The 14,952-nt window shown below is 36.6% G+C and overlaps 1 protein-coding gene across 6 annotated transcripts in view; it reads left to right on the top strand.

Annotated features, from left to right (window-relative positions):
* PPM1B (protein phosphatase, Mg2+/Mn2+ dependent 1B) overlaps positions 1–14,385 on the top strand; it is a 93,129-nt gene extending 78,744 nt beyond the window's left edge. For 3 of the 6 annotated variants that reach the window (XM_058684260.1, XM_058684254.1, XM_058684261.1), the window contains one exon: positions 1,170–2,236. In XM_058684260.1, coding sequence (XP_058540243.1) covers positions 1,170–1,475 — 306 coding nt within the window. In that variant the 3' untranslated portion in view covers positions 1,476–2,236. Of the gene's footprint in view, positions 1–1,169; positions 2,237–3,091; positions 4,864–13,453; positions 13,499–14,239 lie in introns of those variants that run through there. The other 3 variants (XR_009248683.1, XM_058684255.1, XM_058684257.1) reach the window with 2 other exon arrangements.
* Positions 14,386–14,952: the final 567 nt, after the last annotated feature.

The following is a 14,952-nucleotide window of genomic DNA, read 5'->3' as shown; positions in this document are numbered from 1 at the left end:
CATAATACTATTATCATACCTAATAAGATAAAGATTATCATCTAGTGCCAATTCCGGATTTTCCCAGTTGTCCCTAGAATGCCTGTTACAGTAGTTATTTTAAACGATGGTCTAATCAGGCTGTTACGGTATCAGTCAAGCATATTAATGGAGTCTGTAACCAAGCCCCCACTTTCTTTTTTCCCTTGCCACTGAAAAAGAAGGACCTGAGCCAGCTTTGTATAGCATGTCCTACATTCTGGATCATATGATTGTTTTCTTGTGTCCTTTAACTCAGTCCTCTATTCCCTGTTTTCCCGTAAATTGGGAACTCGCTTTATTAGATTTGTATTAAACATGTTTGGCAAGAACACACAGGACATGGCCCTACACTCCCTAATGCATCACATCAGGAGGCACATGATGTAAGGTTCTTCCTTTTAGACTGTCAGCTTAACTGTGATCAGCTTTGATGTGAGAGCGTGTTCAGCTAACGAGATTAAGCAGCTGCTATTGTAGAAACCTGTAAGTTTTCCAAAATTTAATAAAATAGGAAAGGAGTGAGTAGTTTCCTATTCATATCTTATTATCATGTTTAAAATAACTCGTTTATTTTTATCTAGAAATGTTTTAATTGAAGTATTTAAGTACAAAAAGGAAATAAAATTCTTACCCACAGAAGCATTAAAATTTCCCCAAAATCCAGTCTAAATTTATAGTTTTACGTTTTGTGTCTCCTCTCCTACCTGTCATTTTGCAGAAGTGATGAAGAAACTAATGTTCTAATGGCCTGCTTTTCTGTCCTTTCCTATTGCTTTAAACACTAATTTCCTTTTGTACTAAACCATTATAGCCAATTACTGGTTTTTCTTTGATAAGTAAGTCAGTTTTAGGAATGCTTGTGTTGCTGTTGAATTCCAATAGCGGAGTAAATTTCAGATGGAGCTTCAAATGACAGTGTGGAATAAGATGTAAACTAGTTAATGGTAATTTGCTAAAATCGATTTGATATTTCCATTGGAAGTTTTTATTGACACAAGTAAGACTTGATACGTATCTAATGAACTGTTCTCGTGCTTAGCTTATATTACTCGTGGTAGAGAAATGAGTGCTTTGCTGTGATATGTTATGATATACATGTGATATCCTAGTTTGTCTACTGACACTGGGGTCTTGAATCTTAAAAAAAGGCCTCCGAGGAAGCAGAGGAAAGTGGATCACAGGGAAAATTGGTGGAAGCTCTCAGGCAAATGAGAATTAATCATAGGGGAAACTACCGACAACTTCTGGAGGAGATGCTGACTAGTTACAGGCTAGCTAAAGTAGAGGGAGAAGAAAGCCCGGCTGACCAAGCTGCCACAGCTCCTTCTTCGAACAGTGATGCTGGAAGCCCAGTGACAATGCAGGAAGGCCATACTGAATCAAAAAGTGATCTTGCTGAATTAGACAGCTATAATGAAGATGCAGGGACAAAGATGAGTGGTAAACCCATGTGACCTGACTCCGTGGTAATATTTTTGTGATCTTTGATTTGATGGTTTTTACTTAGGAAGTGTAATGTATGCATTTGTAGAACCGTTTTGTTATTTGAACCCTTGGTCAACTAGTTTTATTACATTCATATAGCCTTGTTTTTTAAAGAAGGCCTTTGCATACACTTTTATCAGTTTAAAGTGGACTATTTCTAGAACTTTGAATTTAATAAAGTTATATGCCATTTCCTATTGTATGCCAGAATGAGGCTACTAGTTATTCAAATCAATAGTTAAAGTTATACTAGACAGGATTAGAGATTACTGATAAGCAAGATTACATTATATTGTGGAAAAACTTGTTAATGTAGAATTATATTGCTTCACATTATTTTACATACTAGAACACTCATCGTTAGCTTTGTAATAAATTTGTGTTTTCTTTAGTAATTTCAGTTCCTCAAAGAATGGCAGATGCTGGCCTGTACTTTTTTTTTTTTTTTCCCAAAGATGATGATTTGTGTGTTCTTTGACTTGTTTATATTTTACATCTCTGTAGTTTTATTTTTAGAAGTTCTGAGCTATTGCATATGTGGTTATTTTTCCTTTCTCTGTATTCTTTATTGAAACCTATTTTTTGAAAAATCTATGTATTATTGATACAGCTTTGGTTTGTACATTCTGTATAGCCTAACTACATACATCAAAATGTATGTCAACCAAGTGTTTAGAATGAAATTATAAGTGTTCAAGTCCAAATAAAGCATGTGATGTGGAATAATCTATGCATGTTGTACTTATTTTTAAATCAAAACAAAAAATTTTTTTAACAACCAGGTTTGGTATATTGGAAAAATGCCCATTAGAAATTCATTTGTATTTATATACCATTTAGAAAACTTTTGGCTTGGCTTTTTTCAGTAACTAAAAGAAAACATTTTGAAAAGTCTTGCTTACTCAAATCCATTCTGCTTCTTATCCCCTTTTTGTGATACAAAATCTTTTGTGATACTAATCTTTGGACAGTATGGACACACATAGACATGTCGGAAAATTGCCATGATGAGCGTTTTAAAGATTGCAAGACTGTGATCTTTGCTGTAAATATTCATCAGCTCTTAACAAAGGCAAGAATCACAGGATGTTTTACATAGTGGCAGATATGAGTTTTTTGTTGTTATTGTTAAAAATAGGTTTTTAAGATGTGGGAGTCACATGGGGAAATTTTTTTTTACAGCTAAATTATTTTGTGGGTGTAGAACATTAACTTTTCTCCTTCGTGTTTATATTTGTCACGTATCTAAAATTGCTTAACGTGCGCTAAGGCGAAACTTTGGATCTTCGAACGTAGCTGATGTTTTGATCTGTTTTTCCAATGCCAGAATGTTTTTAAGTGGTTTGTGAAAGAGGAAGGCATTTGGTGGAGAGGGGAGGAAAAAACCCAACCAGTTACCTATCTGTAGTAGATAGACCCATGTGTGTACACAAGGTATACACTGCACACAGCTCTCTGTAAAAGTGCCTTTTCAAACAAAGGAAGGTAATTTGTTCATCTAATTTTGTTTTCTTTTGAAATTCAATCCAACCCGGAAGTGGTGTAGGTAAATAATAATAATATTCTTCCTTTTCTCTTCCTGTAGGGTGCTGGAGATCTAGAAGACCCATGGTAGCCTTATAAACCTTCTAAAATGCTTTTGATTCTGAAAATTGGGGGAAAAAAACTTTTAATCACAATTTGCTTCAATACAAGGGAAACATATTCTTGTGGATTCCCGCCGTTTTGTGATATGAGCAGAAAATCATTAGCATTTCCCACCATTTGTTCATATTTGTGTTTTCTGATAATTGCCACTTGTAGCATTGCCTGTACTGCAGTATTTTTCGCCAACCTCAGGCATACTGGTTACACCTGTATTGAACTTTGGGCCCTAGGAACCAATGGAGTGATTTCACCACAAATAACAAACTGTGCCCAAGGTGCATGGGAATATAGTTAGCTGTACTCTGAAGATACATTATGTTTTCGTTTTCGTTTTTGTTTTAGACAAGACACACAACATATAAGCATGTAAGAGTAAAGAACTGTATGGGATGCTCCTTTCTCAGTTCACCACGTTGGAAGCCTTTTGCAGCTCTGTGGCTTGAGATTTCCTTTGAGCAATTTACTATAGGATATATATTTATTATTAATTGTTATTTAATTTTTTTTTTCTAATTTTACCTGTATTACCAAACTGGGTTCTCCGATAATGTCCAAATTGTAATGTTGCCTGCTTCAAGATAAAGTGTATTTGGCAATAATATTATAAACCCTCACAAATTTTATGCATGTATCTACAACATCCTTCAACTCTCACTAGAAAATCTTTTGAAACCAAATGGGTTAATTTATGGCTATTTATAATTTGCTTTGACATCTCACTGCTGCAAATTTTTTTAAATGATGAGATTTGCCTTTATAATGTAAATTGTGATTTTTGTTTTACATGTGGGTTTCTATAGTTTTACTTTTTCAGCTTTTAAGATACAAGTTTTGTGTGTAATTTGGTATAATTTTTAATTGTTTACGTTATTTTAAAAGCTCAGAATATCACATTGAAATGACTATAAATACATTTAAAATTATCTATTTTAGATCTAAGGAAATATTACAGAGATATTTTCATGGGTTCAGTAACCTTTCATTTTATAACATTGGGCACGGTACAGAGTGGCTATCACATAAGGTACTTGAAGATTATTTTAATTCTATTTTTACAATAACCTTGAATTCTTGAATTCTTTTGAGTTTTGCATGTAGTAAATCCAATTAATGCTGAACATGAAGAGTAAAATATTTATCTAAAAGAAGCTATTGGGGTAGGAGAAGCAATGAATGTATCCATTTGTACATGGTTTACATGTTGTGGATGCTTTGTAAACATTATCCTATATGTTTAAATTGTGTTTCAGCAGGATGTAATTGCCCTTGTGTGTAGTTAAAATGAGTCGTCATCTGGTCCTGTGTGAAATGGAATTCATGATATTTTCTGTAACATTTTCCTGAAGCTGTTTCTGGAGAGCCACACCATTTGAATACAGACAGCTTTCCTGATCATTTGATTTATTGTGCACCTGATTTTTGGTCTAAAGGAATTATTGCCACAATATATTTTATTTATTCCTTAGATTTTAGCCTTGTAAGTTAAAGTGCTTTACATGATGATGTTAAAAGCTATCTGTCCCTTTACTGGGTTTGGGGGGTTGTAAAAAGATAGGGAATGAAGAATGCAAAATGGTTTATTGTTCATACTGCCCACTCTGATCCAACCCTGTACTGATAGTACCTTTCCAGTAAGATATTGTGATGTTTCATACAATGCAGTGAACATAACCAACTTGTTACCTAAATAAAGAATTGATAAAAACAGTGTGACATATTACTATTTGGTATGATTTTTAAAAGCAAAAGTCCAGTTTTGAATGTTCTTTTTCAACATTTTACATAGTTGGAATATTTATTGTGAAATTTTCATGCAAAGCCATGTGGGTGATTTATAATCCCAAAGAGGAATTATCCAAACTGTATAGGACAATACTGACTAATTCCTTCTTCACTCCAAAACCATTTTTTATGCCACTTTTTCAAGTGGTCTGGTGGCCCTTGACATACAAATAATGTGTGACTGAGAAGAAAAACCTGAATTCAGTCTTCACTAATCTGAATTTTCTAGTCCAGCTGTTTTCAAATATTTTAGTCTTAGAACCCGTTTATATTCTTTTTTTTTTTCATTTATATTTTTGAAGATCAAAGATCCCAAAGAACTGCTTTTGTGGGTTTTATTTATTTATTGTATTAGAAATTAAAGCCAAGACATTATATTGTGTACTGTTTTTATTCATTAAAAAATGAAATCAATTGACTGTTAACATAAATAACATTGTTTCATGACAAATAATTATTTTCCAAATTTAGAAAATTATGTGTGACAAGTAGCACTTGTTTTCGTTTTTGTAAACTCTAATGTTGGGCTGGATTCTCACGTCTGATTGTGCATTCATTTTGTTGCAATGTGGCACTTTGAAGTATATGAAGAAATCTGGCATCACAAAAATACGTATATGGAAAGGGCATTTTAATAGCTTCAGGTAATTTTGAATATTTTGTTTGATATACTGTCAGAATTTCAGAGCTGGTAGGTAGTTTCTTGAAGGTTGGATGCAGTGTGAAATCCGCAACTTGATCAGCTTCGTACTGTTACATTAAAATCCATTTGCTCTATCTTGTTGGAGTTTGAATGGATCTCCTACTTTGGCATGATTTTGTAACATCATACACTGATCTTTTGGAAAATACCGTTTCATCGAATTGTGCTTTCTTTAGAATATTGACACATTATTATGCAGTGTTTAAGATTTTCTTGTGACTATAACTGATCTCCTCAGAAAAAAATCTTGTTAAGTATTGGGAAGCTGTCAGGCTCACGGTGACGGATACAGATTTTTCAAAATTCTAATTGTCATTTGAAAGGTGAAATTTTGTCACCGGCAACAAATATTGTCAGTTGTTTTCCTTAAGCGACAGGCTTATTACTTCATTTGTTTCGGAGAAAATGTCTGCTGAATAACCATAGTCTGTCAGTCATTCTTTCAAGGCAAAATGGTGCTTCATGAAAGCGGCTAGTTCAGCACACAGCTTAAGTGACAGCCGTCACACTCAAGCATGCTACAGGAGCTGGTACCTCCCTTTTCATCACCTAAGATACTCAAAAGATGTGTACTCGAGGATAAAGGTGTAATAAAAAAAAAAAGTTTTCCTGCTTAATCAAGGACACCATTAAGTGAAACAGGTCCCCCCCGCCCCCGCCCTTTCTCTGCGTGTGGCACAAGAGAACAGTAGCAGCTGATTAGTTTGTTGTCTGTCTGGATGCGCACCAAGGGGTCTTCACTATTACCCGCTATTTCTTTTGCACGGTCCATGCAAGTGTCAACATGTTGAAAAAATAATAGGTATTAGTATTGTTAAGGACGTAGTTCTGATTTCATAGACCTCCTTGAAAGGTCCATTTTAGTCTTTTACGAAGTCTTCGGTGACTACAGATTTGTGTTAAATCATTTTACCACACCTGAGATGTCACGTCACGTTGGCCGGATAAAGATAGGACTTTTTTTCCTTTTTTTAATGACCATTAAATGGATGGGAGCGTTATGAAGTTTTTTTGTTAAGGTTTTTCACTTAGCTGAACATTCAAGCAGAGTTGAGTGAAGTTGCCATGGAAGTGTTAAAAAAAAAAAAAAGCAAGCACTCGTAATTTGTCTCCTGTTTCTTGCCCAATTATGAGGCTTGGTAATTATAATACTGACTTAAGAGACTTACTGCTTGAGCTTTTGGTTTTAAATGTGTTTAGTTAAAAGTAACTGCAACGCTGAATTCTCCTTAAGTCCTTAGGTCGGTTTTATTTTGGGGACGTGTGGGATTCAGTTGGGTTTTGATGTCTTTTCACAGTGCTTGTCAGGCTCTCTCCCAACCACATAAGTAGATCCTTGGTCTTCGTAAGAAACTGTAGCAAAATTTAAAACTCAGATGAAGTTTCCATATAATGAGTCAGTCTTCCTATGTGAAAATGATGGTGCTTGCCATGTCCCCTGAGGTGTTCCTTCCCCTCCCCCCCCCCCCCCCCCAAGCTAGGCTTCAGAATGGCTTTTAATGACCAGGGAAATGGTCATCAGTTGGGGAGACAGGTTACTATAATATTAGCCCAACATTTGAGCTGGAAATTAGAGCCTCACTAATTCATATTCTAAACTAAGCTACCTGAAATACTTGATGGAGGAAGACTGTATAAATAAGTATGCTGACGTTATGAACAAAGTTAGTTTTTAGACAACAAATTGGTCATCAGAAAACTGTGTGTGTGTGTTTTCTGGATGCGTGAAAGTATGCAGTCAGACCAGTGCGTCCACATGTTACTGGAGTTAAACTTCAGTTATTGAAATTAACTGGAACTTGGCCATTGAATTTCTTTTACTTGCCAAATCATAGATTGCATTTTTCAATGATTTCAAATTCACATTTCCTCTTCCAAATTGCCTTTATTTGTATTTTGGAACTAATCGGATTTAACTAATAATAAGGGAAAGCATTTGATGAAGATTTTAGAGCACATTTTGTTTTGGGTGGCTAAATAGTAGTAAGTAAAAACTAGCATATTGTGGTTTGTTTCACATGTTAATACAATGCTCAAAGTGCAGAAACTCCATTGTATTTGTAATACAAAAGCTAAAAGTCATTACAACTAGAATTTAAGGTACTTCAAAGCAATTTGAAGAGTTACTTGCTTTTGCAAATAAACTCTTATGGGCATTATAACAATTTGTTTTGCATTGTATTTTTGTGTTCAGTTGCTTTAAGGTTTTGTCTTTTGCTTTTTTGTTTTCCTATTCAACTTTGGCAATTTTCTGTAAGCCCTAATGAGAACGCTAAGCAAGTGTTTATTTTTGTGCATTGTGTGTTACGTTGTGGTCTAGAAGTAAACCAGCTAGCTACTAATACAGAATAAGTTGCTTTTCAGGCTGCGACTACATCCCTGCTGTTCTCACTTGCTGTTTTTCTTGACTGTGGTCTCTTCTCCCCCGCCCCTTATTTTGTTTTAGTTTTATTCTGCCTGTCAAATACTTCTGTTAACTAGATACATCATTTCCTGCTCAAATGGTAGCTATGCTCCTCTAAATTCAGGAGTGAAGGGTACATGATCTTGGGATTAGGAGGTTAGTAATTCTTTTATCTCTTATATCCACAACTCTAGCAGCACAAAAAAGAACTCTACCTTTCAAGTATGGGTGGAATCGGGCGCCTGGGTGGCTCAGTGGGTTAAGTGTCTGACTTTGGTTCAGGTCTTGATCTCGCAGCTCATAGGTTCAAACCCCACGTTGGGCTCTGTGCTGACAGCTCAGAGCCTGGAGCCTGCTTCGGTTTCTGTGTCTCCCTCTCTCTCTGCCCCTGCCCCACTCACGCTCTGTCTTTCTCTCAAAAATAAATGAACGTCAAATATGGGTGGAATCAAAGTTTTGGGATTTTCCCCCCTTGACTAATAACACTAGTCTATAATGGCAATAGTAACTTCTTTAGTAATTAAATTTGTGCAACAAATGCATTTTTCTTCTCATAACATCTACCTCTAATGAAAATACTTGGGCACGTATTTGAGTGAAGAGGACCAGTACAATCTAAGGGTGGAGAGGAGACAGAATCCGAAGCAGGCTCCAGGCTCTGAGCTGTCAGCAGAGAGCACGATGCGGGGCTCGAGCTGGTGAACCACGGCGAGATCATGACCTGAGCCGAAGTCGGACACTTAACCAACTGAGCCACCCAGGTGCCCCAATAGTTAACATTTTAAAATGATTTATACTCAACAATAAAGTAATAGCCTTAAGAGTGTTCAGGTAGTTCAAATTCCCTAAAATGTTACAATGACAAGGGTGCCATTTTTCAACCTCCAGAGCAGTTCTGCTTTTTTCTGTGGTACTTGTTGGGATTCCATAGAAGATTTGATTTGAGTAAAGGTTCTTGGACTTTGAAAAGCTTAAAGGTCACCAGGGTCAGAGTGTATGTATGTATGTATATATATATATATATATATATATGACTTGGCAAATGAAAGTAGACCTACGCTCTTTTACAAGGAAGGAAACTCAGAAGTGTGTGGGCTGAACTGTGAATGAGGATTACAGGTTTTGATTTGTGATCTACCCAAGTATTCAGATTTACATATTTAGGAGGTGGGGAAGGGGAATGGAGTTGTGCCAGAGGCCAAATATCACCCACCACGAGGGGTCAACCATCTCATTACCCCTTCCCACCCCCACATCCACCCACCATGTTGGGGTAAGTTTTGATTTGGGCCAGGGGTTGGGGAGTGGTATTACGGGGAGGAAAGGGTGTTATTCCCAACCTCAGGTTTGAATTTATTTGCTCACATTATTACCTCTACATCCCCTCTTCTATAAAACAAGCTAATGGTTGAGAAATAAATAGGTATTCTTTTGTGTGACTACCCCACAGTGTAGTCCCCATTTCATCATCAAGGGATATTTAGACTATTTGTAACTCTCCACTAAAAAAACTGATGCAGTGGGCGTCCTGGCATGTGTCCCTTTGAGCACATGTACTAGTGTTTTTCTAGTATTTGTCTAGAGATAAAATTACTAGGCTATTAAGTAGTCATGTCTTCAAGTTAATAATGCAAATGCATTCTATTAAAGGTGTATACTAGTCTCCATTTCCACTAGAAATGTACAAAAATTCCTTTTTCTCTGTCCATCTCCATTCTCAGTTAATGCTGGCATTGCCAGACTTTAAATTTGCCAGTTAGGTGAACATGAAATAGTATGTCTTCATTTGCGTATCTGGTTACATGTGAGGGGAACATCTCTGTATGTGTGGCCGTTTGAGTTTCATCTGAAATGATTGCTCATGTCCTTTGCTCATTTTTCTTTTTGGTTTGCCATTTTCTCGTTTGTAGTTTTTTTATACAGTCTGGATACTAACCTTTGCTTATAAGTGCTGCAAAACCTAGTATCTCTCTCTCAATATGCACACACACACATATATACACACATATACACATATGTGCACACACGCACTTTGTGTATGGGGTCTTTTGTTATTTATCAGTCTTTTATGGTTTGTACTATTGTCTTTCTTGTTCAAGAAATCATTACCATCCCAGGTTCACATACTCTCTTTGCTTCCAGTAGTTGTAAAGTCTTCATCCTATCTCCCAAGCCCATATATTTAGGATTTTAATCCATCTTGAGTTTACTGTTTTATATAGCACGAAGTCAGGAATCTAATTTTCGGCAGGCCGCTAGCTAATTGCGTCAACACCAGGCTAGCCCTGTCTCATACCAGTTTCCTACATACACGATGCACTTCTTATTTCTAAATTCTGTTCTGTTGTCTTTTGGCGCAACCCTGTCAGATATCACAGCGTTTTCATTACTGTGGCCTCATAAATGCTGATACCTGGCAGGTACGCATTGGCACCTTCTTACATAAACGTAGTTCCCTTTAATAAAACTACAATTGAATAATCCACACTCTACTTCTTAGCAGCCTGCTTCCGTTTTGGCATCTAGTACTGAAGAATTTTCACCCTGCTTATGAGAGTTCCTTTGTGTGTTCCTGTTGCACATTTACATGTTAAACTAGCCCAGAGGTCATTCTGACCCCTTCCCTTCCCCTGTAAGGCTGGACCAGTAAAAGAGCCCTGCCGTGCTGTGTTGAAGCCTGAGGCAAATGGAAAATTCAGTGACCACGATTGTCTTTATTTAAAATTTGATGTTTTGTTCATCGTGTTTTTCGCATTAGTTTGGTTCTTTTAAATGTCATGAGTGTATTTCTCTCAGTTCCTGAATTTTTTGGCCCCAATTTAAGTGCGTCACTTGATTCACCTTCGGCTCGGCCGATAAGTATGTGAACTTGTGGGCCGTTGAAGTGACTGTCTCTAGACCATTTTCCTGATTTAAGGCAGATGTTGCCAAGGAGGAATAACTCAACCTCCTCACAAGTACCCTTTGGCATAAGCCAGTTTGTCCTGGGGTTTTTAGTGAAATCCTGGGAAGGCTGGGCAGAGAATCCTCTGCTCCAGCAGCTAGTTGCTCTTGGCTTATCTTCCTTAGGCAGTGAACCCCCTTTTAATACTCTAAAAATCTGATGCTGGGAGAAATGGCAGGTTTCAAAAGGACGTCGTCTAAGTAACAGCATTAATCTCCAAAATGTATTCCAAAATGCGCTATTTTAATACCTTTGAGACCGAGAAGCATCTTAGGTCAGTGGCATCTTACAGTAGCCATCTGCTAGGCATCTGTCCTGGCACAGTTGCTCTGACTTGGTAATAGCAATTCATATTTCAGACCCACGGTGGGGCTTTGCATATGGTTGGGACTACACGTGTTAACTCCAATGCTGTTTAAAACGCCTTAAAGATGATTACGTATGATTTAACATAGAAGCAAAGTTATTGTGTAAGCAAAACAAATGACAATGTAAGGTTTGTAAAAAGTCTGTCTTAAAAACCTATTCTGGGACACCTGTCTGGCTCAGTCGGTGGAGCATGCAACTGTTGATCTTGGGGTCATGAGTTCAAGCCCCACGTTGGGCATAGAGCTTACTGGGGAATAAAACCCTATGACAATAAGTATAAAGTAATCCTAAGTGTTCTTACAGCACCATTTTGTCGTTTAATTTTTTTCTTAATTATGCATTAAAAGGGTGGCACAGAAAATAACGAAATCTTAAAATTTGATATATAATTTATAGGTAAATAATATGTATAAAACATGCATGGGGATGATACACATTAATTTAGGACAGTGTTTATTTGGAAGCATTGGGAAGTGTGAGATCTTTATTTCCACCCCCAGCCCCCCAAAGACCTATCAAAATGTTAACGTTTGTTAAATCTGGGTAGTTCGATAAGGATATCATAATTCTTTTCTGCAATTTTCTGTGTATTTGAATTTTTTATAAAATTTTGAAATAAAAAATAAAATACAGAAACTAAGTGAATTTAGTTGTCCTGGATTGCCTTTTGGGGAGAGGGCACCAATTTATAATCCCAACAGGACACAAAAATGCCTGTGTCTTTTGCTTTCTCTCAACTGTTGCGCGTTGCCAAACCGGTGGGTAAGATACTGTAATTTGTGATATTTTCTTGACTTAATTCTCAATTATATTTGATTACTACTGAGATTGAACATTTTTTCCTCATTTTGGCTGATTTTTATATCTTTTAATAAAGCCTTTTTCATTTGCATATTTTCTGCTGATTTATTGATGTGTGAGATCTCTATATATTTAGGAAATCAACCATTCTCTTAAATATGCCACAAATTACTATTTTATTATCATTTGTCTTTTTAAATAAGGATACTGGAGGGATGGAACTAAGAACAAAACACATCTACCAATACGGAAAAGACCTAATTCCTCAAAAACTACTAAGTCAATACCATGGGGTTTTTTTCCCCCAAAAATCTTATGTCATGATACTTTATTTCTGTGCTTTTTGTTACACAGTAAATTTTCGTTTCTATGCCGGTTCTTCCTACAGGCAGAATGAAGTCTTTCTGCAATGATTGGAGAGGCACTAGAGAGCTAAGAGGCTCTGATCTGAATAGTATTGGATAGCTATCTTTGGTCAAAAATAGTAAAGATTATCCTTTTTTTTTTTTTTTTTTTTAATTTTTTTTAACGTTTCTTTATTTTTGAGACAGAGAGAGACAGAACATGAACAGGGAAGGGTCAGAGAGAGAGGGAGACACAGAATCTGGAACGGGCTCCAGGCTCTGAGCTGTCAGCACAGAGCCCGACGCGGGGCTCGAACTCACAGACCGCAAGATCATGACCTGAGCTGAAGTCGGACGCTTAACCGACTGAGCCGCCCAGGCGCCCCAAGATTATCCTTTTATCCGCCATATGCCATTTGAAGTAAAATATAATGGGGTTTATTTTTTGTTGTACTTTAAAAAAAAAAATTGAAGTAAAATGTACAGACAGTAAACTGCAAAGATCTGAGGTGTTTCATTTGATGAGTTTTGAGAAGAATCCCTTGGTTATTTATATTCAAAAGTTTTAGGGGCGCCTGGGTGGCGCAGTCGGTTAAGCGTCCGACTTCAGCCAGGTCACGATCTCACGGCCTGTGAGTTCGAGCCCCGCGTCAGGCCCTGGGCTGATGGCTCGGAGCCTGGAGCCTGTTTCCGATTCTGTGTCTCCCTCTCTCTCTGCCCCTCCCCCGTTCATGCTCTGTCTCTCTCTGTCCCAAAAAATAAATAAAAAGCGTTGAAAAAAAAAAAATTAAAAAAAAAAAAAAGTTTTAGAATTTGGGGCGCCTGGGTGGCTCAGTCAGAAGAGCACGCAACTCTTGGTCTCGGGGTCTTGAGTTCGAGCCCCACGTTGGATTAGAGATTACTTAAATAAATAAAGTTCAAAAGTTTTAGAATGTTATCATTTTCTTTAACAGTTTGAACCTTCAGTTGTATACATAGACAATCTTTTCACATTCTGAGTAAGTAAATATTTACATATATTTTCTTTTATGACTTTGCTCTTTTTATTATAAATACATAATGCTAGTAGAACTAACTTTGGGGTAATACTACATGGCGAAAACCTAATGTGATATTTTCCATTTTCCCCTCACACCGGCTAATACATAAGCCAGTCTTTTCTCATTTATTTGAAAATGCCCTTATACTATATATTCTTGTATAAGCTTGTATTTTTATGGGCATCCCATTTCAGTGTTTTGTATTATGTATCAATATGTCATCTTAAGTGCCATAGTTTATTATACATTTTATTATCTGGTAGGGAAGGTGCTTCCTTATTACCCTGCTTTAACAAAAATTGAATGTATGTTTCTCCATTTGAACTTTTGAATAATTTGGCCAAGTTTTCTCTACCAAATAAAAATCCCATGAATATTGAGTTGTCATATGCTTAGATTAATGGGTGGGGGAGGGTCATTGATATCTTTAGCAGAGAGGAGCTCCATTCCGGGAAAATGCTACATCTTTCTATGTATATGAGTGTTTTTATGCCTCCCCCCACTCCCCACTGAAGTCTTACAGTTTTATTCATATTTTTTACCCATTTCTTAAGTAAATTCCTTGTTATTTTATGTTTCTTACTGCTGTTATGAATGAGACATTCCCCCTTCATATAGTTTTAATTCGTACCTTCTTTGTAGACAATGTACTTAACCATTTAACAACAAAATCATTTCAGTTTCTATCATTTCCACCAGATGGCAGTCTCGGGCATGTCCATCTGTAAACCCAACAAGGCTCTGGTGACAAGAAAGGCAGTGGCTGGCAGACCTTCCAAGCCCCTAAAAGTACAAGGACATGAAGGTTTTTGGTTTTTTTTAACCCGAAAGAAAAATGAACTCAACATTGTGTAATTGCATTATTTATACTTCTATTAACCTGTAATCTTACAGCCCATTAATGGAGGCAAAGAAAAACTGTCATTGCACCCTTCTAAATCTCTGTCCATGTGATAAACACCTGTAGCTTTGGGGCAGGATTTTGGTTTTATTCCAAGGATTCTCATGGCTAGAGGCAGTCTTGAATCTGTCATTATTGTTTCCCTTCTAAAAGTGCCATTTAAATGAGAAGTTCCTGGGTCTCTTAATGTTCATGTAAGAACATCTTTCTTTGATTCTGGTATTTGTGATGCCCCAGACCTCTTCTGAAATGAGGCTCAGTGTTTATAGTTAATATAAAAGGAAGTAAGTTTTTAACTGGCTTGTTTTACATGAATACAAAACTTAACCCCCTTAGATTAGATACTTTATAAACTAATTAGATGATGTCAAAGATGTGTTTAAAAATATACGAGGTAGTGGATACCTTGGTCGCACAAGAAACCAGCTCAGGTATTTTCTTGTAAATACTTTTTCCAGTGGCCAAAAATTTTTACTTTTGGAAAACACATCACCTAAGTAAGCTCCCCTCT

Source organism: Neofelis nebulosa, chromosome 9, assembly GCF_028018385.1.
Source record: "Neofelis nebulosa isolate mNeoNeb1 chromosome 9, mNeoNeb1.pri, whole genome shotgun sequence".
NCBI lineage: Eukaryota > Metazoa > Chordata > Mammalia > Carnivora > Felidae > Neofelis > Neofelis nebulosa.
Note: the sequence above shows the minus strand (reverse complement) of the source record. Positions and strands in the feature narration are given on the sequence as shown.